Raw genomic sequence first — 27,728 nt, forward strand, 5'->3', positions numbered from 1 at the left:
CTTAAAACCCTCTTCAAGTGACATCATCAAACCAATCTCTCATCTACTTCTCTGGAAAAAAATCCATCTCAACAAGTGATAATTACAAAAGTCATAGTTGTGCAGAAAGTCAGTCGAGGTGGAAAAGGAACGCCATGTTGTAATCATGTGGTACTCCCGCTTTGCCTACCAGGCTTACATGACTACAATGACATTGTAATGTAACTCACTGGAAGTGGAGTGTAGTCGATTAAGATACTAGAGATGGGAAATAGATTTGGTTCCAGGGCAATTTCCCTTTAAGGCCTGCTTTCCCCAGTAATCAATAGGACATGTCTGGCTTGCATCTTCATTTCACTGGAGAAGTCCAATTACTGTATATAAGCCAGCATCACCTCTGTTCAGGGCATGAGCTTCAGTGACATGACTTTGAAATATACTAGCATATTGATTAGATAGCAAAGGAATATTAAATTACAGATGTAAAACACAGTAAAGACCATTTCCCAGAAAGGCACAGAGGATTACAGTTGGAGGCCATCGATATTGTCCTTTTCTTTTTGCTGAGGTTTGCGTGATCTGCGCAAAAGGACAGTTAACCCATTTTGGGCGGGAAGCCCTTTTGGTGTTTTAAACATTATGTTATAATTTAGCTATTGAAAAATAGCAGGTCTACAAGCTCATAGCGTGCGAGCTTGTAGGTCTGCTATTTTTGAAAAAAAAAAATCGTGAAAATATTTATTTCAGAAAACTGGAGGATTTAGAAGGATTTTTAAAAGTTTTGAGGTCAGGCCTAAATGGGTCAAATGATAAGGGACAATATCAGTGGCACCCAACTGTATGATGCTTTCTCCGCTTGAACACATTCACAGAACTGAATAAATACATCTGTTGCTCATCAATATCAAACTGTGGTACACAAGCAGTCAGCACAGCACAGTCATCATACAATTACTTACAACAGGGTGCAACATTGTGAATTAGTGGTAAACATACAGTAAGTATATAAATAATTCCTTTTAGAATACCAATTAACCATTTCCAACCAGGCGTCCCTATTTTGGGCATGTCGTTTCAAGATTTCATGCAAAAATCGAACATTTCAATATTATAATGAAAACAGTAAATCTACAAGCTCACAACACGATCAAGAGGCGATGTGTTGTGAGCTTGTAAGTTCTATTTTGTTTAGTATATAGGGCATAAGTGGTTAATTTAAAGGATAAAAGTACCATTCTTTTAAAGTGAGTCAATGGATAGAAATAAAGCATACCGGTAAACTAATTTGCCCAAATCACCTTAAAAAACCTCACCGCTAACCGCTTAAGAGCTGTATTACATCAAAATGTACAATAGCAGATGTTAGAGTTGATTCTGCACCAATTTAACTTAAAATTCTCCCTCGCCATGTAAAATACACGTCTTATGGCCACTTGCAGTGTCTGAATAACATTGCAAGTGTAGAGTCCATCAAAAATGGCTCATTGTGTCTTTGCAATGTTGAGTCAGGTATCAGTCTGTCGTCCAATGGTCCAGATTTTGCAGCAGTTGACCATAACCATACTCACATAGCGGCCATTTTGCTTTTGTGTCATACTGGGTGGGGGTGGGGGTTGGGGGGGGGGACGTAGAAGGGGAAAGGTTAGGAGTACTGAAGACAGTTTCAACTCTATGGTAATTGTGTCCAAGGTTACCATGGTGATCATGTCTTCCATTCTGTCCCTTTGCGTTCATCACCTATTAATTCATTTAATATAGATTCTCTGCAGTACCTTACCAGAAGGTCTTATAAACATTAACTAAACTATGTCAAACAAAAATAGACAATATCTACCACAGATTTAACTCGTTATAGCTTGGTTTGCTTTTCTCTCTTCAAAGTGTCATCTGCATTTTTTTTTACCAAAAATATAGGGTATGCCCTCATGTCTACTTCAAAAACAGATTAAAATAAACGACCCTGATATATCAGACCTTTGCTACCTACAGAGTGAGGCCCTGGCAAACCCTGAAGAGATGTGTATTTTGAACAGATAGCAATAATCTTGTGCAAAAAAATTAAAAAACAATACGCCACCATCACATTCAATCAAGCCACGCTCAAGTCTTTGAGCGACGTGTTAACCATGATGTAGACTGAACAGTTATCAGTCTTTGAGCGATGTGCTAAATGTAGACTGAACAGTTATCAGTCTTTGAGCGATGTGTTAACCATGATGTAGACTGAACAGTTATCAGTGCCATTAGTCTTTGATTTAGAAAAGACTGCAGCTCTAGTGATGCACACCGTTTGTAGCCTCCATCATTGCTCTTTGTATAAATGAAAATATAGCATCCCAAATAGAAAACTCCCATCAGCTGTGTCGGTTTTATATGCAAATCTAATTTAAATCTTATATATTTTTTCTCAATATCAAAAACAAATAAAAATAAAATTCCATTAATCTCCAAATGAAAATAAGACATTGCATTGTATTTTTAATTTGATATTATAGAAAGTGGTGAATGGCACTGTACATAATAAAGCAAGCCCCTAAAGCAATGTTTCTCAACTTTTTCTGAAAGAGGGCCCACCCACTTAAATCAATGAATGTTCCCGGCTTGGATCAATGGAAAACATAGTATACTTTAAGTTCCTATTATCAGTAACTCCTTTTCCATGGTTTCAAAGAAAAATACCACAAAATACTTTTTTTTATATCATCAATTCAATCTAGTTTTTGGCCAATTATTTGGGGACCCACTTGCAATATCCTCACAGCCCACCAGCACAGGTTGAAAATGGCTGCCCTCATAGCGTCTCATTGGCCAACGTCTCTGTAGACAGCCATATCTTTGCTCCACTCAGTAACTTGCTAATGGGAGTGCCGTGCACACTGCGGCGGCACAGGTTACCTACTGGGGAGAAAGGAAAGGAGGAGCTAAGACACTCCGTGCCTGTAGAGGGATCATGAGGGGAACTGGCCCTGAAATACATCCTACTTTGGTCTGAAGGGGTCCCGTTGGGGCTAGCGATGGGGGTGTTGGCTGGCGTGGGCCCTTTGTACTGCCGCAGCTGACTGTGCAGCATTTCAATTTCGTCAGCCAGCTGGGACAGCTTGTGGTAGGCCGTGATGGGACCTCCTTTGTGAATGCAGGCCTCGGGCACCCAACGCAAGAAGTAGAGCCTCCACAGAGTGATGTGTGAGGGGAGGAGCATGGGTATGAGCAGGCCTTGCTGGTCAGCAGGTCGAGAGAACCATTCCCTGAAGAAGCGTTCCGAAGGACTCTCTATTACTTCTCGGAGCTGGGAGAAGTCGGGCTTTAACTGTACCAACAGGGAGTTCCGCCGGTTCGGTGTACCGTGTCCTTCTTTCAGTCCGTTACGCAGGGCAGTGGGCATCCCTCGTAGAGTGGAGCTGTACGCTTTATGCTGCAGGATGCATAGGAAATGTTGGTTTAATTATACCAGTGAACTGACTTTACATTCATTCCATCATATTTCAGATTCAAAATTATTTGACAGAAATACATGAGATTCTATTTCAACAGTGTTTTCCTGATGTCTTGTCCACGGTTTGCCATCACTAAGGCACGATATATACTTACTGTAATTGTAGATACAGGAATTATGGCAGATTGTGTAAGCACTGTGAAATCTTACTTCATTATCCAAACTAAAGCATGTCTTGTTCTATTTTTCGGGGCCCGGCGACCCCCAGGTGTCCTTCAGGGGATTCCAGGACAAAATGTGTTAATTAGCCCTTCGCTAAATCCCACCCCAAAAACCGATTGTCCAATGCCAATCCAAAAAGTTACACGACTGACCACCCAGGTGATGGAAATAATACTAATGACCGTAGTCTTACCGTGCAACATGAAAACTCCTGTCAGGGGGTCGTTATCCATCTGTCATTTCCTCTATTTCTAGTATATTTCAATAATGTCATGCACATTTGCCCAGTGCATAGCCTACTGCAGGCCTGGTTGACTAGATTTAGAAGACATTTTGAAGGTTTTGCTTCTGAAATGATCCATTATTTATATGGAGAAATCCCGTCATTTAACATGCATCTCAATGGGTGAGAAGGACAGCTTGACCTGTCTCTTTAACATGCATCTCAATGGGTGAGAAGGACAGCTTGACCTGTCTCTTTAACATGCATCTCAATGGGTGAGAAGGACAGCTTGACCTGTCTCTTCGCTGCTAACGTGCCTATTGGACAAGGATGGGTTGGGGAGGGACTTAGCGAAGGGTTAATTCAACATAAAAATCACTTTAACCCAATTTGATACTTCAGCTATTTGAAAATATCAGATCGTATCAGCTCATGTGTTGTGAGCTTGTACATTATTTTGGAAAGATCTCATACTTTAAATGCTTAGTATGAGGTATAAAGTACAGCAGCCTTGTGTTCATAAAACAGAAAGATTGGGTATTGGGTAAGACTGACGTTATGTATCTTTCAGGACCGTTTTTTTTTTTCTTTTTTATGTTGCCACTACTGTTGGAGCAGCCATAAACTAAACAGGTTCATCTCGATGTTCTGGGCATCTTTGTAATGTTGGTGTTAGTAAAAAGCAGGTAAAAGAGTAAAGTTTGAGGCAGACTAACATCAGTCACTCTACAGTTCACTGTAGTAGAAGAGGTGCGCCTGGTGAGGGTTTAAACCCTGCAGCTATGTCGAGTCCGCTTACAGGAAATACGTAAGCTGCGACCATGAGACCCGTTTCTGAATTAGTCTATACAGATTTAATGTTTTTTTTTCCTAAAACAGTAAAAACGCCATTGAAATGGACAGAGTTTAATGTTTGTTTTGTCCATGTTTGTTTTGTCTGATAATTACATCATAAAAGATGTATATATAGCGCCCCTCACTTCACATGGGTGTGATTTTTATTATGAAAAACAACAACCCAATCTTCCATTATGGTGACTCTAAAACCTTTTCTAATGGGGGCCAATACATATCAATTTAGAGTTCATTGACAAAAATTGATAAAGACTGACCTTTGTGCGTCTGAAGGTCTTGACTGCTCCGTTTTGGACACAGGTAACACCCTTGCCGACATACATGGGGTTATTGAAGAGGGCTTGGTCTTTGATGGAGAACTGCTGGGACCAGTCCCACACAGTGGGGAACCGCAGAGCCTTCTGCTCCCCTACAGGGATGCCCTTACTTCTGGCAAATTCCTGTCGAGTTGAGACAAAGTCATAGGGAATAGGGATGCTATCTATCAGTTTCTTTGCAAGTATTCTATCGATTACATTTTAGATTAATAAAATGATTGAGAAGCAGGTATTTTATATACATTATTCATTTGATATCTCTGCTGTCGGGAAGAAACCACCCAAGTATAAAATGGACTTGGGTGGTGAATCTCTGTGAATGTTTGGTTTAGTCAACTTGGTCAAGTGGCAGCGTTGGAAAAACTGTCTTTCAGACTTCTTAACAAAGTAGACAACTATTTGTTGAAATGGGATAAGTGGGAGGCGCACACTGGAGGCACTGTCTAATTGTAATCTGAGCAGACTATTATATGAACTGTATTTGAATTTCAATGAATATCCATCGCCTTATTATTTCTATTGTTTTTCTTTTTCTTCATTTTATCTATGTATGTTTTTTCTTGTATTTTTACTTTACTGTTCACTTTTGCATTCTGTTTTTCCTTTATTCCTGCTTTAATTGTTACTGCACTGTTGCGAAGATTTCTTTCTGTATCCTGTGATTGAAAATAATAAAAAATATTAATCGTAATAAAATGGACTTGGGTGACAATGGATCTCCAAGCTCACATAATGCATCGCAACACGTGAAAGAATGCCCGATGCCTCATGACACTGCATATTTAGGCCAACAATAATAAGCGTTTCCGGGAATCTGGCCGCCGCGGCATTCAGCCGCGTGGGTGGAGCTTATTTTCCATCCACCAGCTGGTCTAAAGACCCGGAAAAGAAGCTGACAGGCCGACAGAGAAAACGGCCATGGCTGTCGGCTCAGGTCTGGAAACGTTGACCGTGGCATGCTGAGGAGAGGGGGAGGAGTTAGAGTCTGACTGCAGCAGCAGCCTGTGGCATGCTGAGGAGAGGGGGAGGAGTTAGAGTCTGACTGCAGCAGCAGCCTGTGGCATGCTGAGGAGAGGGGGAGGAGTTAGAGTCTGACTGCAGCAGCAGCCTGTGGCATGCTGAGGAGAGGGGGAGGAGTTAGAGTCTGACTGCAGCACCAGCCTGTGGCATGCTGAGGAGAGGGGGAGGAGTTACAGTCTGACTGCAGCAGCAGCCTGTGGCATGCTGAGGAGAGGGGGAGGAGTTACAGTCTGACTGCAGCAGCAGCCTGTGGCATGCTGAGGAGAGGGGGAGGAGTTAGAGTCTGACTGCAGCAGCATGCTGAGAGGGGGAGGAGTTAGAGTCTGACTGCAGCAGCAGCCTGTGGCATGCTGAGGAGAGGGGGAGGAGTTAGAGTCTGACTGCAGCAGCAGCCTGTGGCATGCTGAGGAGAGGGGGAGGAGTTAGAGTCTGACTGCAGCAGCAGCCTGTGGCATGCTGAGGAGAGGGGGAGGAGTTACAGTCTGACTGCAGCAGCAGCCTGTGGCATGCTGAGCAGAGGGGGAGGAGTTAGAGTCTGACTGCAGCAGCAGCCTGTGGCATGCTGAGCAGAGGGGGAGGAGTTAGAGTCTGACTGCAGCAGCAGCCTGTGGCATGCTGAGCAGAGGGGGAGGAGTTAGAGTCTGACTGCAGCAGCAGCCTGTGGCATGCTGAGGAGAGGGGGAGGAGTTAGAGTCTGACTGCAGCAGCAGCCTGTGGCATGCTGAGGAGAGGGGGAGGAGTTACAGTCTGACTGCAGCAGCAGCCTGTGGCATGCTGAGCAGAGGGGGAGGAGTTAGAGTCTGACTGCAGCAGCAGCCTGTGGCATGCTGAGCAGAGGGGGAGGAGTTAGAGTCTGACTGCAGCAGCAGCCTGTGGCATGCTGAGCAGAGGGGGAGGAGTTAGAGTCTGACTGCAGCAGCAGCCTGTGGCATGCTGAGGAGAGGGGGAGGAGTTACAGTCTGACTGCAGCAGCAGCCTGTGGCATGCTGAGGAGAGGGGGAGGAGTTACAGTCTGACTGCAGCAGCAGCCTGTGGCATGCTGAGGAGAGGGGGAGGAGTTAGAGTCTGACTGCAGCAGCAGCCTGTGGCATGCTGAGGAGAGGGGGAGGAGTTAGGTGGCATGCTGAGGAGAGGGGGAGGAGTTAGAGTCTGACTGCAGCAGCAGCCTGTGGCATGCTGAGGAGAGGGGGAGGAGTTAGAGTCTGACTGCAGCAGCAGCCTGTGGCATGCTGAGGAGAGGGGGAGGAGTTAGGTGGCATGCTGAGGAGAGGGGGAGGAGTTACAGTCTGACTGCAGCAGCAGCCTGTGGCATGCTGAGGAGAGGGGGAGGAGTTAGGTGGCATGCTGAGGAGAGGGGGATGAGTTACAGTCTGACTGCAGCAGCAGCCTGTGGCATGCTGAGGAGAGGGGGAGGAGTTAGGTGGCATGCTGAGGAGAGGGGGAGGAGTTAGAGTCTGACTGCAGCAGCAGCCTGTGGCATGCTGAGGAGAGGGGGAGGAGTTAGGTGGCATGCTGAGGAGAGGGGGAGGAGTTACAGTCTGACTGCAGCAGCAGCCTGTGGCATGCTGAGGAGAGGGGGAGGAGTTAGGTGGCATGCTGAGGAGAGGGGGAGGAGTTACAGTCTGACTGCAGCAGCAGCCTGTGGCATGCTGAGGAGAGGGGGAGGAGTTAGGTGGCTTGCTGAGGAGAGGGGGAGGAGTTAGAGTCTGACTGCAGCAGCAGCCTGTGGCATGCTGAGGAGAGGGGGAGGAGTTAGGTGCTTTCCCAGACGGGTTGAGGCTGCAATGGAGTTGAGATTCTTTCCGAAGCGGTTTTTGATACTTGTCATTGGTTAAATATCTTCGAAACAACATTTAACAGCGTTGATTTATGAAAATAAATAATAATAATAAATTATTTTATATATAGCAACAAATCGATTAAGTACTTAAGCCCCATTTTATACTTGTGTCATGTTAAAATAGTTCTACAAGATTAAAAAAAAAGTATTACCAGGTACAGTTGTAGAATCTGCTACACCTTACTCTAATAGAATTTCTTTATATTCATAAAATGTACTCAATACTCAATACTATGACTACTTGTTTATTGGCGTTTTGGTTTTCTTCCCAACAGTTCATTTTGATGTAACGTAGTGTAGTCTCTTTCTTTCTGCACTCTTGAAGAGAGCACATTATTCTCAGTAGGATTTCCCTTCATAAATAAACATGGTGAAGTGAACTAATGTTTATTTTTCATCACTTACCTTTAGAGCTGCAAGTGTCCATTATTGTCTTAGCGATTATGCAATAACAATCAATAACCTTTCAAATAATCAAGAAGAGATTATCTAAAAAGATTTCAGCCCATCATTTGACCACTTAACCCATTTTGGGCGGGAACCCCTTTTGGTGTTTTAAACATTATGTTATAATTTAGCTATTGAAAAATAGCAGATCTACAAGCTCATCAAACCCTCTACACTCAAGACACAATATATATGGCCTTGAACCCTAGCCATGACAACCCTGTGGTTGTCATGAGACGTGCCAGTCTCATGACAACCAGTGTGGTTGCCGCGACACGAGTAACACTTGCAAAAGATCCAAGTTGGTACAACACATGGATCTCCATATATGAAGATCACAACACTGACCTCATCAAACCCTGGATAGCCATACATGGTTTGACATTCTAGATCTGCATATATGGAGCCGGCCAGCAACTCCACATAATGACCTCACTGACACCAGACTATAATAGTATAATAGTTTAACTCCTGCTTCTCAACCTGCTTGTGCCGTATTAAGAAGCTCTGTTGTTTCAGCGAAGGGCGAGGTCACTTCTCGCCCTTGGGCGTCTTACTGGTTATAAATAAGGTAAAGTCTGTGTTGTGTCCAAAACTGTTACTTTTTCCCAAATAGCAAAAGTAGCAGACCGTGGCATGTTTTGAGCATGTAGATCTGCTTGTGATGCTTAAAAAATGTAAACACACAAAGTTATAGATATATTATTATTTCACAATCGATTAACCCATTTTGGGCGGGAAGTCGGGAACCCCTTTTGGTGTTTTAAAGTATTATTATACTTTAGCTATTGAAAAATAGCAGATCTACAAGCTGAACTTGAAGGTCTGCTATTTTTGAAAAATCATGAAAATGTGCCTCAGATATTTGAATATATATTATTACAGAGTGAACGTTTTAACTCAAATCTTTGCTTCTGAGGGGTCCGTGGAACAACATATTTTCAGATGAGGGGGCGGAGGCATATTACATATAATTTTTGGGGTCCTTGACATGAAATATTGAGCACCACTGATACAGAAACATAAGGTTTTTCAGAAAACTGTCAGGACATTTTTTTTAATTTTGTCAGGCCTAAATGGGGTTAAATGGATTAGTTCTGAATGATGCGTTGCACACCACCACTCACCATTAAGTTATCGGCATGTTGTCGGGGACTGTTGAAGAGGAAAGTGCTGAAAACGGGGATCCACATGCTGTCACTCAGTACCGTCAGATAGGTCTCTGTGAAGTCAAACGCAGCTGGGTACTGGTTCAGCATCTGCCAAACGCAGTCCAAGAAGAGCAGGAACAGTGGAGACTAAAAGGAAAGGAGGAGATAGGAAGAGTTAATCCATTCTGGACGGGAACCCCTTTTGGTGTTTTAACTAAGCATTATGTTATACTTTAGCTATTGAAAAATAGCAGATCTACAAGCTTGTAGGTCTGCTATTTTTTTTAAATCGTGAAAATGCGGCACAAATCTTTGAATATATATTCTTTGAGAAGACTTTTTTATTTATTTCGACGTCAGGCCTAAATGGTTTAAGAAAATGGTAATATCAACCTCTTGGCAATATTGACTAAAGTATACTTCCACTAGTACATGGTAGCTTTCATTCACGGTACAGTGCTCTCTCATAAGCCAACTACGGCTGTCATAGCATTTATTTGAGCTATAAAAATGATTTGCGATTAACGATTTCAATGGAATATAAATAATAATAATAATACATTTATAAAAAATACATTTCCATTTGGCTTTGTGAACAAATATTGCACCTGGCAGATGTGACGTGACAAATAACTTAATACACATGAATGGCAATCATAATAAATAATAATGTACTATGGCCAAAATAGGGCATAGTACACAACACAGCGCAATGGGACGCGTTCGATACTTTTGAAAATATTTGCAAATGTATGAACATTTTTCAATGGATGAATTCATACAGATGAAGATGGGAACGATTATGCAATAAAAATACAAATGCGGTAATCTGCAACAATAATTGTGATCAGGCAATGATGTAATAATTATGACAGGCCTAATAGCCAACCTCAGATTTCTCATTCTTCTTCAAGTGGTTACATCTGTCCAAGAAGGGATGGCCCGCCATCACCCACTCCTTCTGCACCAGGCTCTGGAAGCCACTGATGCTGCGATAGTGAGGGTCCAACATCAGCTGAACCAGGGAGGACACCACACAGCTCAGGTCCCTGTCCTCCTCCTCTGTAGCAGGTCAACATTAGGGGTGCAAAGGTTCATATTACCAATCAATGTTAACCCATTTAGACCCGAGTTAAAAACATTCACTTTGAAAGAATATGTATTCAATGATTTGCACCACATTTTTACGATTTTTCAAAAATAGCAGACCTACAAGCTCGTAGCGCGCCACTCGGTGGCGCACTATGAGCTTGTAGATCTGCTATTTTTCAATAGCTAAATTATAACATAATGTTTAAAACACCAAAAGGGGTTCCCGCCCAAAATGGGTTTTAATCGATGAGGAAACAATAATCGATTTGCTTGTAGATCGGCAGTGTTCTCTATTTTTGCACGACAAACGAGGGACGAGGTATAAAATATAAAAAGCAATAGAAATAATCACTATGGAAATAAATAATCAATAGTTGCAGCCCGAGTACAAATACATGGAAAAAACGATTCCATGTGGCATGTGTTGGCAAGCATACAAATCACAACTCCCTCCCTACTGTCCATGTTATTTACTCTTTATTTTTATCTGTAGGTTTAATTACATGTTGACCTACACACTTCATGATATTCCAGTGTGAAACAAAGACCAAATAACCATAATAACACACAATCTGAAATATGTACCTTGCAGAATGACAGAAGCATGCTTTCCATCCAGGAGGTACACCACTTCAGCAGAATGCTTCAGGAAGGCCCTTCAGTTACAAATGTAAACACAAATTAGAGTTAAACTAAACCCGATTACGTACGGTTTCCTCTAAAATCAGAAGTTCAATGTTTGTCATTTTGTTGTTTCCATATATCTCTGCTGTCGGGAAGAAATCACTTAACTCCAAATAAAATGTTAATTTTTCAGGAATTGAAAAATAAAACAATTTCAGGAAATTAAGAAAAGCTTACATTTTGAAAACAAAGCAATGCTCAAAATGGTGTTTTTGGTGACTTTCATCATTGTCAATTACTTCTATGAGAGGGGTAGTTTTATCAGACATTTTGAGGGTCCAATGGAGATAGAGGTTCTGTCCCAAGCGCTTTTTACTACTTTTCATTGGTTCAATATTTTCAAAACGACACAGTGTCACATAGGTGTTCAATAGCACCAATTTATGCAAAAAAAAATCTAAAACCTCAAAAATGGAGGACAGCAACAATATAGTAAGTAGTTGCAGTCATGTAATGAATCACATAATATATAATAAACAAGCCCTTGATCATGTTTGGCAAATCATGAGCTGAAACCTATTGACTACATGTCATTTACACTTATTATAATACACTTATTGCTGACAATTTTCCAAAGCATACCACAGATGATTAGGTTTTGGAATAAATACCTGATTTCCATATCTTTTCAACTGAAACTTGACAAATGAAGACATCATGGACATGTTTTGTCATGAAACTATCTTTTCACCACAGACCTTTCAACTTTCTGAGTCAGTCAACAAAATATCAATAAAGTAAAAGCATCACATTGGTCAGTGTTGGATTACCCATCTCAATGTTTACAGCATACTGAGATTAATGGAAACCAATGGCTTCCTGGATGGTAGGAAAAGGGTACTCAAAAACTGTGGAATGCTTTGGAAAACAATTGGCAGTAATAGTAGTATAGATTACTTGTATTTCAATTTAACATGAAAAAACACTGGTATGGTCCTTTCAGGGCTGCAGAGGTCAAACGTAGGGTATTTGTTTTTCCAACTCTAAGGCCATAATAAAGCAAATATTACTCAGTTTGTGTATTCTGAACTGGTGGCACAGTACAGCTCTGTAGGTTTTTGCCATACAGTATATGTTATCTGATATGCTCATAATAAATGTGTAATGGGCATGTCACTATGAAGGGCAAACTACATTTATTATATACACGGTACTAGAGACCAGAGGCGTATCTACAATAAGGCGAGGGCAGGCGTCCGCCTGTCCAAAATCCATACAATGAGAAATAATCACACCCGTGTGAACTGAGTGGTGCAAGGTCTTATATAGTCTGATCAGCTATGTCAGTGACGTCACACACTAACCATAGTAACCATGCTCACCTGTGCACGGACACGTACACAGGTACACAAACATACAGACAAAGCTGGTTGTTGGAGTGGTTTGCACCACTCAAAAAAAAAGGACAAAAACAAGACCTGAGAACTATTAAAATGGACAGCTGACCCTCAATCACCCATTGGAATGTAAATGCAGGCCTATCAGCCTTTGTATCCCACTCGTCTGGCAGGTATATCTCTTTGAAAACCTTTAGTGCTACGATTGTGCGCAGGGAGACGACAATTAACACAAACGGATGAGGAGCAGAAATGAAGCGCCAGTATATCGATCCGTTCAACACCACGGAGAGCGCCCTGGATTAGGAGAGACGAGTCATTCTTTCCACCGGCTAAATCAATGGTAAGCTAACAATTGCCAAGAGTGTAGCATACGGTAGCCGAAAGGCGAATTGACAAATTAAAAAAAGGAAAAAAATCATAATATTCTTATCTCGCCCCGTATCATTGAGGATGCGCTAAGACGTGTGAGGACGTCGGATCTACGCGTCGATTGGGACCCCTAGGACGTGTGGCGACGTCCTATGTACGGAAACGGTTAACATATCTTGCCTGGCCAAAACGTAATTCCTGGATACGCCACTGCTAGAGACACAGAGTGAGACAATACATGTTCATGTAGGACTAGAAGCAGTGCTGCCAGTTCAGACTTCAGAGGGAGCCCCCCCAGTGTGACAGGACATCTAAATATTTGTACATACCTGACATAGTCCAGCCATTGCGAACTTTCAATGGATGAAAACCATTTCTTTTCAGACTCCTCGAATGGATCTGCATACAAAGTCAAGAGTAGAAAAGATTTGTATAAAAATCAATTTGTAGATTTGGTGCAGTACTGTACATCCAGAAATGTATTCTCTTGGAAGGCATACGCTATAACCACACTGCACACAAAGAACTGAACACTGCAGGAAATAAAATCCTCGGTCTACTATTAATTGATTAGCTTGTTAATCCAGTGCCTTTAATGGAATCATGTAATTTGGCTCACCGACACAGCTCTGCCTGATTTTCAGAAAGGCAGTTTGAATGTCCTCGATGTTAGGCAGGCATTGGTCCAGTTCTGATCTTAAGACGTCGCCGTGCTGGGGGTGGCTCTTTGTTATAGCTGTGCATATTCTACCAAAGCAAAAGGGTTGTTGGTGATTGGATTAGAAGTATAAAATGAAATGGTTAGGTTAATAGTTCAACAGTACATTGTTTCTAAATGCAGATAAACATTAACAGTTAATGTTCCAATGCAATGACAATTGTATTTTTCAATTTATCTCAATTTCACTTGCAACTTCTTAAGATTACTCTACTCTCCCAAACGTTATGTTCCATGCCCCATCTCCCGAGCCTGCTACAAGTTATAAGTATCATTGGAATCTATCTGCTAGCGCTGAATGGGAGACTGCATTGACATGTCCGTGGAAACCGTTGTCCCAAATGCAAAACACTGGGTTCCGAAAGAGGCTAGGTCTACCCTTTCCTGAACAAGAGAGAAGTATGGATAGCATCGGTTTTGTCGGTTTGGAAAGTCCGACCTTCCCGAAGAAAACGTTGTGCGCCAGGAATAGTATGGACCGCGCTTAACACTTTACCAATTAAGGAGTTTCTATAACAAAACTACTTTTCGAGGTAAATAGTAACGTAACTAATTACTTTTTCCCATTTGTTAACACATTGAGAGCCCACGCAATACTGCCCAAAATCACTTTCACCTAGAAAATCCATTCACATTTTTTATAATTCAGCTGACTGTGGAGACACATGCTGGAACTTTTTACTTTGAAATGTTTTATAGTTTGAGTTATTTAATTTAAACGCCAAATGCATTCTCAATGGCGAAAACACAAACTTTGGCACCACGTGTTAAAAAAAAAAGAAAAAAAAAGTGTTTTGATTTTTCTGATTTGTATTAATAAAACAGACGTCTTGGGCTATGCACGTGCGGTAATACCCAGGACGTCCACAGACGTTTTGGGCACAAAATGTGTTAACACTGTTACAGCTACTGAAATGCCTTACTAAAATAATAACTACATTGGATCCATTTTCCTGAAAAAAATAAGGCTTTTTGGACATACAAGGTCACCACCCAACAGCCATGATATGAACTGTACTGTACCTCTGGTCCAGCCTCCTCAGCTGTGTTGGGTCACTGATGCTGGCCATGCGGACCAGAGCACTCCCATTAGGGTGGTTCCAACACCACAGCTAGTAGCAGACATAGACACAGATCAGACAGTGACAGTGGAATATTATGTTAGAAAAGTATTCCACAAAATATTTTTTGGAATACTGCCAAAATAACTGACTTTCAAGCCAACGATGCGTGACATGTGATGTTAGATCAGTTATTTTTTGGCAAGTGACATTGTCGTGCTACAGTGTATAAATTAAGCTTAACACAACAGAGTACACAAGCCACTTAGGCCTCATCATTATTAGTAGTCTCCAATAGAGGTATCATTACTAATTAGTAGTCTCCAATAGAGGTATCATTACTAATTAGTAGTCTCCAATAGAGGTATCATTACTAATTAGTAGTCTCCAATAGAGGTATCATTACTAATTAGTAGTCTCCAATAGAGGTATCATTACTAATTAGTCTCCAATAGAGGTATCATTACTAATTAGTCTCCAATAGAGGTATCATTACTAATTAGTAGTCTCCAATAGAGGTATCATTACTAATTAGTAGTCTCCAATAGAGGTATCATTACTAATTAGTAGTCTCCAATAGAGGTATCATTACTAATTAGTAGTCTCCAATAGAGGTATCATTACTAATTAGTCTCCAATAGAGGTATCATTACTAATTAGTAGTCTCCAATAGAGGTATCATTACTAATTAGTAGTCTCCAATAGAGGTATCATTACTAATTAGTAGTCTCCAATAGAGGTATCATTACTAATTAGTCTCCAATAGAGGTATCATTACTAATTAGTAGTCTCCAATAGAGGTATCATTACTAATTAGTAGTCTCCAATAGACGTATCATTACTAATTAGTAGTCTCCAATAGAGGTATAGCGACTAAAAAGAAACACCAAAAAGGCATATGCACAATGAAGGAAAGGAATAGCATTGGATGGAGGTAAAAGAGGCACCGTTACTTACAGGGATGCGTTTATTGGTGAAGTAATTGCAGAACTGCTTTAGATCCTGATCCGCCAGGGATACTGGGACCACACAGTACTCAGAAAGGCTAAAGGGAGGGGGTGAGATGTTGGGGAAAAATTAATTAGCCAAAAGCAGACATTATGCATGGATGTGATCGTGAACATAGAAATAGTAGCGCATGGGTGTATGCTACTAGAACCCAAATATACCAATAAACCCCTGATCACAGTACGTAATGATTCCCAAATTAGGGCAAGTGCCATTCTATTGAAGTAGGAGGTGAAGGAGCAGTGCATTTATTTCACTTGGCATATCATTTTACTACTGCCTCATGCATTTCTTGTACTGTAGTTCACAAGCACTCCGTTTCTCCCATTCCTGCTTCAATGTGGCAACAACACGCATCCTATAGCTCAGTGTTTCTTAACCCATTCTGGGCGGGAAGCCCTTTGTGTTTTAAGCATTATGTTATACTTTAGCTATTGAAAAATAGCAGATCTACAAGCTCGTAGCACGCCACGAAAAATCGTAAAAATGCAGCACAAATCTTTGAATATATATTCTTTCAGAAGACTTTTTTTTAAATTTTTATGTCAGGTCAAAATGGGTTAAACAGGGTTAACATACACCCCTACGGGTATGCAGAGGTACTACAGGGGTATGTGAGACATTGACCAACTTTGTGTGAACCTGCTTATCTGAAAAGTGCTAAAACAAATTAAATAAAACCCCTTGAGAAATAGAAAGTAATACATATTGCTAAATATTGTAGAGTGGGAGAAGGGAGTACTTGGATTGAGAAATCAGGGAAACCACTGCTATGGCTCACTAGTAGTTTCAGTTACGCAATGCTTACCTTGTACATTAAGAAACACCACATGAAAATTATGTTTAACACAATGTATAAATGCTTGTTACTTTCAAAAGTTAAAAAAAAAAAAAACGTTCTGGCCTTGACAGCCCATACATCCAAACAGAACAGTCCTATCTGATTGCATTAAACGATGGGGGCGGCACGGGCCCCCATGAGGATTATGAAAACTATTCGTCCCTGGTAGGGGAAATAGCCAATAAGGAGCTTTTGCACAAAATAACACCTGGACCTCTTTGGTGGGGACGTAACAACTACAAAGAAAGGTAAGAAAGCCTTTTAGTATGGAATTCTCCTTTAATTAAAAAGTACTCAAAACCTTTCGAGTGGACCACAAACTGATCTCTGAGTCAGATAAGATAAGATAAGAAGTCAGATAAGATCAGATAAGAAGTCAGAAGTGTCAGGAGTGCGTCCATCATATTTCGATTAAGTAGTAGTAGCCTTGCCGAGCCATGAGGCCCATAGGGCAGGAGCCTATCTCCTGCTTCTGTAGCGTGAGGCAGCTTGATGTACAAGTACACCCCCTGGACATGACGCTAGTATGTCGCAGGGACTTACCCCCAATCCAACCCTTGAGTCTTTGGTATGACCCGGATATTTCGATTACATAAGCTATAATACTCTAATACTTTTACACCTGCATACCTAAACAAAAAATAACTCGTAAGACGTCCTCATCATGCTTGCCATTGAAATATTTAAACCACCTATATCCACTGTTGTAAACGGTTTGAAACCTGTATGAGGGCTTTAACTTGAATTTACAAAGTAAGAGTTAATCCTGTGTGTTGTAAATGCAGGCCAATTAGACGTCACTGAGATTGGTCTGGATTTCTACTTTAATACAGCTATTAGGACGACGCGTGGATCTCTGACTGAATGAGCAACATGCTTGCTTGGCCAAAGATATTCCGTTTTTAGTCAATAATAAACATGAGATGAACCTACGTAGGCGAGAGGACGTAACCCTCGTTGATGGAGCACACCCTCCACTCGGCTGCGCCCGTCCTCTTGATCTCTCTATCCCACTCAGATGTGCGGTCAAAGAGGGGGGTCTGCAACCCTCCTCCTGGGACAGCACCATTGATTCGTTCCCCTAGGGACATGGGTCATGCAAAGCCACGATCAATTCTCAAATAGATGAGGCATACAGATACTGCCATGAAATAAAACCATGGTTAGGAATTGATCACCTGGAAGGGGATCGTCTAAACTAAAGCAGTGCTTTTTAAAGTCCTAAATGGGGTTCCTGGGGATCTCAGGGAAACTTGTTAATATTGCATCAAAATCAGTTTAACCACATTTACTCTATATAAATTAAACCTAGAAAAATTTTGACAAATCTGGAATACTATTTTCTTTTGTTTTCAGATCGGGGTCCACAGCTATGTACGTATACATTTGGGGGTCGTTCACACCACTAGTAAAAAGACTATCAAAGCTGGGTATACCTGAGGAGCCGTAGTATCGTCCCCCTAAATACTCGAAACCAAACAGAAGCTGAGGACCAGCGGGGTGGGAGTAGTGAGCGATGGCGAGGCAAACCTGAAATAAAAATATGGGATAAGAAAAGAAATGGCTTTCAAATACAGTAGATGGAAACTTTACAAAGAGTGGGATAACAATATGAAATATATATTTACTTAATCTCTGTATGGCTGTCCATTTAGACATACATCTGAATATTGATCTGTATGAGTCACATGGGCCAACTTGGAAGTTTTCAGTAGGCCTATAAGATGTGTACTACTCGAGTACCTTTAACCCACAAAAATAGCAGATCTACAAGCTCGTAGCGCGCCACCGAGTGGCGCGCTACGAAACAACATATTTTCAGAAACAACATATTTTCAGATGGGGGTCGGCGACCAAATACATATAAATTTTGGGGTCCTTGACATGAAAAAGGTTGAGAACCACTGACATAGAAACATGGGTTTTTCTGAAAACTGACAGACATTTGTAGAATCGAACTTAGGTCTAAATGGGTTAACTCGTTCGCTCCCGTTACCATAGGCAGCGATCAGTGGCCAGTGCCAGTAGAATACATGAAAAATCGGCTTCCTGGCCGCATGACCCATCGTCCATTTTCGTGCCAGGGTCGCGGCCGTGTTCTAGCGACAGAACCATTGATATGGTTAGCAGGGAGCTCGAATTAATGTTTTATTAAGCTCCCCATCAGACATTCTGAGCCCTAAAACCACTAAAGACCGTGTGCACGGAGGATTTCGGATGTTGGCTGTTAAGCGGTGGCGAGGGACGGAAGCTAAAATAAGGTAAACATATTATTATTAATTCTGGTTTAATGAAATCTCCCATCTTTTATGAAATCTCGTGTTCTTTGTCTATGGCTACCTGTGCATTTTCAAATCAATCTTGTGATCTCGTTTTTGGCATTTAAACGTGCCACAGTTAAATATGAGAAGCACATGGCTCCTTAGACTTGGTTCAACATGGAGCTCTCAGTACTTTCCAGACCCAAACCCTTCTACTCATACGGCGAGTTGGTGGTGCCCGGTATCAAATCCATGACCTTGTGGTCCAAAGGTTTAACTAACCAAGAATAATCGTCTTCAATTCTATGGTTAGTCTGACATGGTGGTACTCAGTCTGTGTCTCATAGGAGGGCTTTGGGCAGTTCGGACACCCGTCCACCAGTGACATCATCATTACGCAGATTTCTTTTTAAACAAGATTTGTTTTAAAATATATTTAGATTTGTATTATCGCGAGAACGATGGCTTCAACTTTTGCATTGCAACTTTTCAGGAAAAGAAAGCCTGCCGTTTCTATATTAGCTTGGATTCACCATCGATGATGTCACTGGTGGACGGGTTTCTGAACTGCCCACAGCCTTCCTATGCGACACAGACTGAGTAGGAAAAAATGGTGGTATTTTATCATGAACATTAGTTAGGACCAATTATAGGAAGAGAAGTTGAAAAGTGGTGAAGTGGTCCTTTAATAGACTTTTTTTTTTTTGATCCATAGGAATAAATATCAGTTTATTGCAGCCTCCACTCTTAACCAGAGCAAACCTAGGAAACAAGTGGAACCTAGCAAAGCCAATTCTAGCAGCATTGCTCTTGGGTTACAGGACTGAATCTTTCTGTGGCATGACTACAAAAATCACACAATGCCGTCCATTCAGTGACAGAGCTGTGTGAATAACACAAGAGGGTACGAGGAGGGAGGTATGGGAGTGTGTGTATGAATGTGTGTGAGTGTGAGTGCACGTGTAAGACACTGTGTGTATGTCTGTGTGTGTGAGACAGTGCACGTGTAAGACACTGCTGTTCTTAACTCTGTAATTTCCTATGGCAAAATAAGCTATTATAGATTGGCGTTGCTCCATATGTCACAAAGGAAAAACAAGGACTGAGCCTCTGTTTTAGGTTCACATTGTAATTACATACGTTAGATGTCGTCCCCTATATAGACCAGGGGAAGTGGTTAAATCTATTTTACCATTTCTATTTTACTATTTCAATCCTCAATGCACAGGAATGACCAGGAAGGAACATTTCACATGTAATTGCTTTTACAGACAAGTGCCTATTCTGGTCGGATGAGATTGTTTTCAAGGCGGTGTCACATTTAAATGTTAACTAAGTGCTGCTACTCTGACCCTTACACATTGTTAAAAAGGAGAATTCCATGCTAGAAGGCTTTCTTACCTTTATTTGTAGTCCCCACCAAAGAGGTCCAGGTGTTATTTTGTGCAAAAGCATTTCCCCTAATATAAGCCCTCAATGGGGGTTGGGTTTTTGTGCTAATTCGCTTATTTCCATCGACATAAGTAGTAAAGTGTGCCGCTTGGGATACTATTTACATTATGAAGAGAGGATATATAAGATTTATTTTTATTTTTGGGCGATGGAAATAAGCGAATTAGCACAACACCACATAGCCCCATTCAATTCAATGCAATTCATGTATGGGAAATAGCCAATAATGCGCTTTTGCACAAAATAACACCTGGACCTCTTTGGTGGGGACGTAACAACTACATATAAAGGTAAGAAAGCCTTCTAGTATGTAATTCTCCTTTAATGTTGGCTAACCTATACTACCCTAAACTTTACACACTGTTATGCAAGCTAAATATACTTAGGCCTACCCTAAACCTGACACACATTGCAGTACTGTAATTCTGCCACATGACTCGTGCTAGCTGGGAATCAGAGAGCGACTTTGTGTTTTAGTTAGGGGTGCAACAGTAAACTGTTTTAGTTAGGGGTGCAACAGTAAACTGTTTTAGTTAGGGGTGCAACAGTAAATTGAACACATTTATTTAATCAACCTGTATAAAGCAGGGCTCAATTGGTTAAACAGACTAATAGATTTTGATTATAAGAAAATCCATAATAACGTTTATTTTTCTAAGTGGTGCAACCACTTCCTTAAGTGACTATGTGTGTGGGAGGCTGGCTGGCTGGCTGGCTGGGTGAGTGGGTGGGTGGCTGGGTGCGTCTGAGCACGAAAACAGCATGGTTGTTTTTCACCACCTGTGCGCAACCTAACACACACACAAACACACGCACATATTAACTGTATATATGGTGATTTCGGGTGTGCCAGTACAGTAAAGTGACAGTACAGTACAGTGGAGGGTACAGTAGAGGGACCCCCACACGGTAACTCTGTCATTTCTCAACCGTTTCGGACGTGGGGCGGCTCGCTGGAATCAGGCGAGCCGCGTTCCTGTGGGTCTGGAACTCCCCCCACCCCCCCCCCGGGGACCCCCACACGGAGTTGCACCACTTACTTCACATGGGTGTGATTTTTTTTTGCGTTGGCTCAGCAGGTAGCTCAGAGAGCTCCTGCCTCTTGGAGATCTTCCCGTACAAGTGTATAAATATTAATTAATCTCAAGCACTTCCAAATTCTCTTGCTTCAAAGACAATGGAGAACCTGTCATCTGTGTTTGCAGTGTGGTCAGGGAGTGTTTGCAGTGTGGTCATATTGTGGTGGTGAATTTAAAGCTCCCTACCCAGCCGTCACATGTTCGCAGGGGCTGGCAACATCTGTGCAAGGTGACAGTGTTTGCTTTTCTTTGTCTCTCAACCCAGCAGGGAGACCTTAATTCATTCACCACCACCAGGGGGCGCCAAAAGTCCCAGACCGCCACCATATATATATATATATATATATATATATTTATTTATTATTATTATTATTATTTTTTTACCATGTTAAAAAACACGAAAAACACGTCCTTGGCAGTCCAGGACATCATGAAAAAGAAGTTAACTAATTAGGTCCTTGGCAGCCATTGAGTTTTAATGTCCAATTTCCCGAATTAACTCAATTAAAGAATAATGCTGGTAGGGCTGGGCGATACGAATTTAAATCAATATCATGGTTGGTTCAAACTTGTGCCTTGATGATGATGATTAATGAATGATTATTTAAAAAAGTGAAAATAACAGATCTATAGGGTTACAAACAATGTGTCATGTGATGCGTAAGCTTGCAGATCGGCATGCAAATAAACTAGAATTAGTTTTAGTGTCCATATATTGATATACAGTATATCACCTGTCCCTCGTGATTATTCCATTACTCTACACAAGATGATTAAGATGTATTCGTCGAGAACGGGACTTGAACCCACAGCGCTCTGCCAGGCTACATTATAATAATAACAACTTTATTTATACAGCACCTTTCTAGGCATGAGCCACAAAGTGCTGCACAGGAATAATAAGAAAATTCACAATAGAAAAAGAAGTGAAGAAGTGACATGATCTATCATAATGAACGCAATAAACAAGAAATACCCACATTGAGCGTAGGCAGTGCCCGGACTGCTACGCCAGCTGTCCTGGCCTACATGAGCAAGATTAAGTCGGTTGTATATCTGTTAATTGCCCGGCCCTAAATTCTAGTTACCACAAGAAGCAGCCCGTGACAGACACAGCTGACTGAGATGCTATAACAAGGAAAACCCTTCACTCGCCTTCAGTCCTCCTCCGTAGCCAAAAAGAAAAAAGGGGGGCATTGGTGAAAACAAGTCAACCTTCTTACTAAAAGCCACTCTTCACTTTGATCTACAGGGCTGTCTGAGCAGAGCTTTCCTTTGAAAAATTAAACATCTGTGACTCTAATCTGCCTCGGAGTCATGAGTCAGAGTCACAATGTGAAATGATTATGTTACACTCAAATTGTTAGGCAGCGGCAGCCGTTGCCAAGATGATCACTGAGGCAACGACATTAACATGCAGGCAGCATTATATCCACCCAACCCAACCCAGCTGAATAGGACTGCAACAGACTCAGTGTTTAGAAGGGGCCAGAGCAATACAGCACTGTTGGATATGATACCAACTGAAATACCAGTTTTCCTTTACCATTTCATTTGGCAATAACAGAGATAGTTATTATTCCGGTCAAAGTAAAAGTAAATTGATATTCAATGTATATTTTCTTGTATATATATTCTTTATAACACTTTAACTTAACATGAAGAACTTGTGTTCAAGAATGTATTTTAATCATATAATACCAAATGAATTGATAAGATTGCAGATGCCACTCCAAGTGTACCTATTAATAAATAGGCAAAGAGGTGGATACTCATCGAGTGAAAGGACTATAAATTGGTCAGCGTAAAAAAGGGAAGATCTTTTATCTTTGAGAAGAAAAAGAAACTTTGAGAAAAAGGCCATCAAGAAAAGAAGAGATTTTTTAAAACAAGGACACAACGCTGATTGTATTCAGTGGAAAGATAATACAGGTGATTTTCAGTAGGCAGTTACCAAACCAAAGTTTGCACTGTGCACTGCATGAGGGTTTCTGTCAAGTGGGAGATAACCATTAACATTGTTTGCTGGCCTGCGGACAAGTCTGAAGGAACTGAATGGTCGGGATGGAAAAGATTAGTGGGCAAAGACCTACACCCAAAAAAACGGCCCATGCAGAGATTTGTAGGATTCAATTTACCACATTGTTCCCATTCTGTGCATTCCAAAATAGTCTAAAGTTCAAATCTAAGCCGATCTACAAGCTCACAACGGGCCATGGCAGATTGTGAGTTTGTAGATTTGCTACTTTCGGTATATGATGTGCAACAGTATATATAGGGTTTAAGTGTTAAGAAATATTTTAAAACAGGCAACAGACTAAGAACAGGAATATAAAGAAGAAGGCTCATTCCTTCATCCTGTGAGCCAATGCTGGTGAGCAGCCAAAAACACATGTTTTTTGAAAACCCACTGAGCTGAATTTTAGAAGAAGAGGCTATTATGTATTCACTGGATTCAATAGAAAACATGAAATGCTTCCATTTACAATACAATATTCATTTTTCTTTGGGGGGGGAACTTCAGGTTCACTCACCTTCTTGGCACCCTCAGGCCCCGCCTCATCAAAGCAGAACCTGACAATTCTAAAGTCCTTGCAGTACAGTATAAGTTCAGTGGGACTGAACTTCAGCTTTTGGTTTGACCCCAGAACTTTCCTCTTCCCCTTGGCATCGTTCACTAGTAGGAGGAACAGAGGAAAATAACAGAACTGAAATAATGCTGATAGACCGATGTCGGGAATAGAGAACAGGAAGTATTAAGTAACATATTTGTATAGTACTCTGTACCAATATGGCAACTATTGACCTTAAGTAAAATCCAATGCAGTGTGCTTGCATTTAAACTGCCAGGGATATGTCATGAATAGTTGAATAATTGTCTGACAGTATTATTGTTGCATTGGCAGTTCGTATTAGAACATTTAAACAAAAAGAGATTAGTTTGGTCAGCTGATAACTCACTGTAGCCATACTGAACACATACTGTATGTATTGTCTTACAATATGATCACATCAGAATAACTGCATGCATTTTTGTAAGACAAATTAAAATGACAAATGTAACAGTGTTTTTTTTAAGTATATCATTAGTTAGTAAGTTACTGACAGACATGTTCAAAAAGTAAGCCATAATTAAGTATTTATTTTAAATAAATTAAATACAAGTTAATGCCTCAGCAAAACTCCAAGTGACAGGTCAGCACATGATTTTATCCAGAACCAGAAAAGAAGAAGTGATCATTTCAGGAAGGTTTGAAAACATTAAAGTGCCAAGCAGGGAGGCACTGGGTCTCATTTTTATAGTCTTTATAACCCAGCAGGGGAATCGAACCACCAACCCCCCAATCTCTGGGTACTGGGTCTCATTTTATAGTCTTTGTTTTTACCCAGCAGGGGAATCGAACCCCACCAACCTAACCACAAGGCCACTGAGCTGCTCATACTCTCAAGCCAGACAACTATTCCGCAACTACGCTTCCTGTCATATGTCCATAATAATTTCCATTCCATCCGTTCGTTCGTTTTTTGAGGGCCGCTAGCCACTCCTATATTCAGCTATTAGTGTAGACTTTCGTCCTACACAAAGATTAAATTCCCATCGACAATGAATGGAGAATTTTACGTCAGTGTCTGAGCAAAATCGGCTTATTTTGTTCTACACAAAGTTAAATTCCCATTGATAATGAATGGAGAATATTATGTCATAGTGTCTGAGCAAATAGACTAGACTAGATTTTTAAATATATTTTAATGTCCTTTCTGCTTAGCAGCAAGCCATATGCTTCAATTAATTTGATTTACAGTAGGACAAATTTAACCCATTTAGACCTGGGAACGATTCTACAAATGTCTTCTAAATCCTGACAGTTTTCTGAAAACCCTATGTTTCTATGTCAGTGGTTCTCAAACTATTTCATGTCAAGGACCCCCCAGAATTATATGCAATTGGTCGCCGACCCCCATCTGAAAATATGTAGTTCCAGGGACCCCCCAGAAGCAAATATTTTAGTTAAAAATGTTCGCTCTATTCAATGATTTGCGCCACATTTTAACGATTTTTCAAAAATAGCAGACCTACAAGCTCGTAGATGCCACTCGGTGGCACGCTATGAGCTTGTAGATCTGCTATTTTTCAATAGCTAAAGTATAACATAATGCTTGAAACACCAACAGGGGTTCCCGCCCAGAATGGGTTAAATCTGCGCTTTTATGACGGAAGCATTTATAAATTGTATTTTAAAAGTATTTGCTCACAGTCACAACAGACAAATGTACACCCTTACAAAGATTAAAGAACATTACCTTGCTGTGTTAACCACTTAATCGCTTAGTTGACCAGATTCCCAAGTGTACTATTACTACTGTTCTTGCACTACAGTACATTAAATATGTCGAAAATAGCTATTTGGAATGTTAAGCCCCAGAATAGGGATGGTTGGGTTCATGAATCTGTGTATAACAAATCTTGAAATGATACGAGTCGAGGTGGAATGTCTACAAATAAATGAAGTAACCCATTCAAATTAGATTGACCTTATGAGTGTTTTTGCCAAACCATCGCTAGCACAAAATGACCTTTGTCTAAGGGAAAGCCAGAGGGAAACAAAGCCTCATCAGTTGAACACAGAAAAAACAACCTCGCTGAGGGATTAGGCTTGCTATGTCAGCACACGACAGTAATGAGATATATAAACAAGGCTAATCCTAACTAGGCTGCCCGGTCATTGTCCAACGCCTGGGCTGTGTTCTCATCCGTGGAGAGGCCATCACATCACTGACCACTGAATGGCAACCAACCAGACCTGACTGCAACAAAAAAAACCTATTCAGTAGTCCTGGCCAGATTAATTTTGAATTATGATTTTAAAATATAGAAAGGATAAGTTAATCAAGGATAAGGACTGTGGAATGCACATACAATATACACTATACAGTATGTGGGTCTCTGGAAAACTTCAGATATTTCAAAGATTGCAATTCAACAGCTCTGACGCGTGCATGGAAGGCCAATTAAGTTTTGTAGAGTTAACCAGTCAAGAACCCTATTAAAAAATGCGAACATTCTGCAAAAATAGCAGATCTAGAAGCTACAAGCTTGTACATTGTCAATTATTGGCGAAGAGATTTAATGTAGAGGGGAAAAAAATTATTACAGACTCCTGGGGGTCTCTGGTCAACAAAGTATATAGGATTTAAGTAATTGCCTGCCTACAAGTATTAGTATCATTCTCAGAGGGTGTGATTGGCAGGTCAATTATTTATTTTACACCGAAATAGTCGTGACATAGCCTAAGATTTAGACTCTCTACGGCACATCACTCACACATCTCTGACATCACTCTCTACGAGAGTCTAAGCCTTCATTACCCGCGGACCTAGAATTGCTCTTAACATGTACATGGACAAAACACTATTTTTTATTGAAAACAAAACGCAGAACGCAAGTCAACCTGAGAAGTGGGGCAGCAATGTACCTTAGATTTTGCATTTGTACACGTTAGGAGCAATTCTAGGTCCGCTAGCAGGAAATTGAACACCCATGGGTAATGAAGGCTTAGACTCCCGTAGAGAGTGATGTCAGAATCGATAAATACATCTACGAGAGTCTAAATCTTAGGTTATTCGTGACACTTGTTCATGTTTTGCCATTGACTATTTTTGACAGATTATTGTCACATTAACCCATTCAGGCCTGACGTCGAAATTAAAAAAAAAAGGTTGTCTAAATCATGACAATTTTCGGAAAGATTTGAGGCACATTTTAACGATTTTTCAAAAATAGCAGACCTACAAGTTCATAGCGCGCCACTCGGTGGCGCGCTATGAGCTTGTAGATCTGCTATTTTTCAATAGCTAAATTATAACAATGTTTAAAACACCAAAACGGGTTCCCGCCCCAAAATGGGTTAATGGTTAATGTGGTTAAACGCTAACGTGACATGAATGTGTTCCAGGTCTCAATGGATTAACAAACTTTTTGACAGATTATTGTCACATTACCAAACAGTCAATTAGTGATATGACATATCTTTCCTAAGAGTAGTACATAACCAATTACAGTCTCTTGTTTATGGTGAACAACTGCATCAACACTTGTCAGCGACTGTTAGATAATTTGGTTAAGATTGCAAACATGGTAGCAGCAGGAGTACCTGTCACCACTTGTTCCAGACAGGCAAGGGGGACGTCATGTTCTCCAAGAAGACAGTGGGCCACTTGGAACCTCTGGTGAAAGCAAAACAAAGTTAAACACCTCAGGATTTTTAAATTTGCCTCATTTTGACTATGAAGAATAACGCAGAACCTTCCATAACCTGAAACTTTGCTGAACCTGTG

General features: G+C 41.0%; 1 protein-coding gene across 1 annotated transcript in view; it reads right to left on the bottom strand.

Moving 5' to 3' along the window:
• Positions 1-531: 531 nt before the first annotated feature.
• mtmr10 (myotubularin related protein 10) overlaps positions 532-27,728 on the bottom strand; it is a 33,166-nt gene continuing 5,969 nt past the window's right edge. Inside the window, exons 4-16 of the mRNA XM_079497799.1 lie at positions 27,545-27,617; positions 23,927-24,069; positions 18,037-18,130; positions 17,534-17,681; positions 15,709-15,796; positions 14,714-14,802; positions 13,592-13,719; positions 13,302-13,371; positions 11,165-11,235; positions 10,377-10,549; positions 9,464-9,634; positions 4,970-5,152; positions 532-3,391 (exon numbers count right to left, since the gene is read on the bottom strand). Of these exons, the coding sequence (XP_079353925.1) occupies positions 2,771-3,391; positions 4,970-5,152; positions 9,464-9,634; positions 10,377-10,549; positions 11,165-11,235; positions 13,302-13,371; positions 13,592-13,719; positions 14,714-14,802; positions 15,709-15,796; positions 17,534-17,681; positions 18,037-18,130; positions 23,927-24,069; positions 27,545-27,617 (2,052 nt within the window). The 3' untranslated portion in view covers positions 532-2,770. The remainder of the gene's footprint in view (positions 3,392-4,969; positions 5,153-9,463; positions 9,635-10,376; positions 10,550-11,164; positions 11,236-13,301; positions 13,372-13,591; positions 13,720-14,713; positions 14,803-15,708; positions 15,797-17,533; positions 17,682-18,036; positions 18,131-23,926; positions 24,070-27,544; positions 27,618-27,728) is intronic.

The sequence above is a fragment of the Electrona antarctica genome, assembly GCF_951216825.1.
Source record: "Electrona antarctica genome assembly, chromosome: 3".
Taxonomy (NCBI): Eukaryota; Metazoa; Chordata; class Actinopteri; order Myctophiformes; family Myctophidae; genus Electrona; species Electrona antarctica.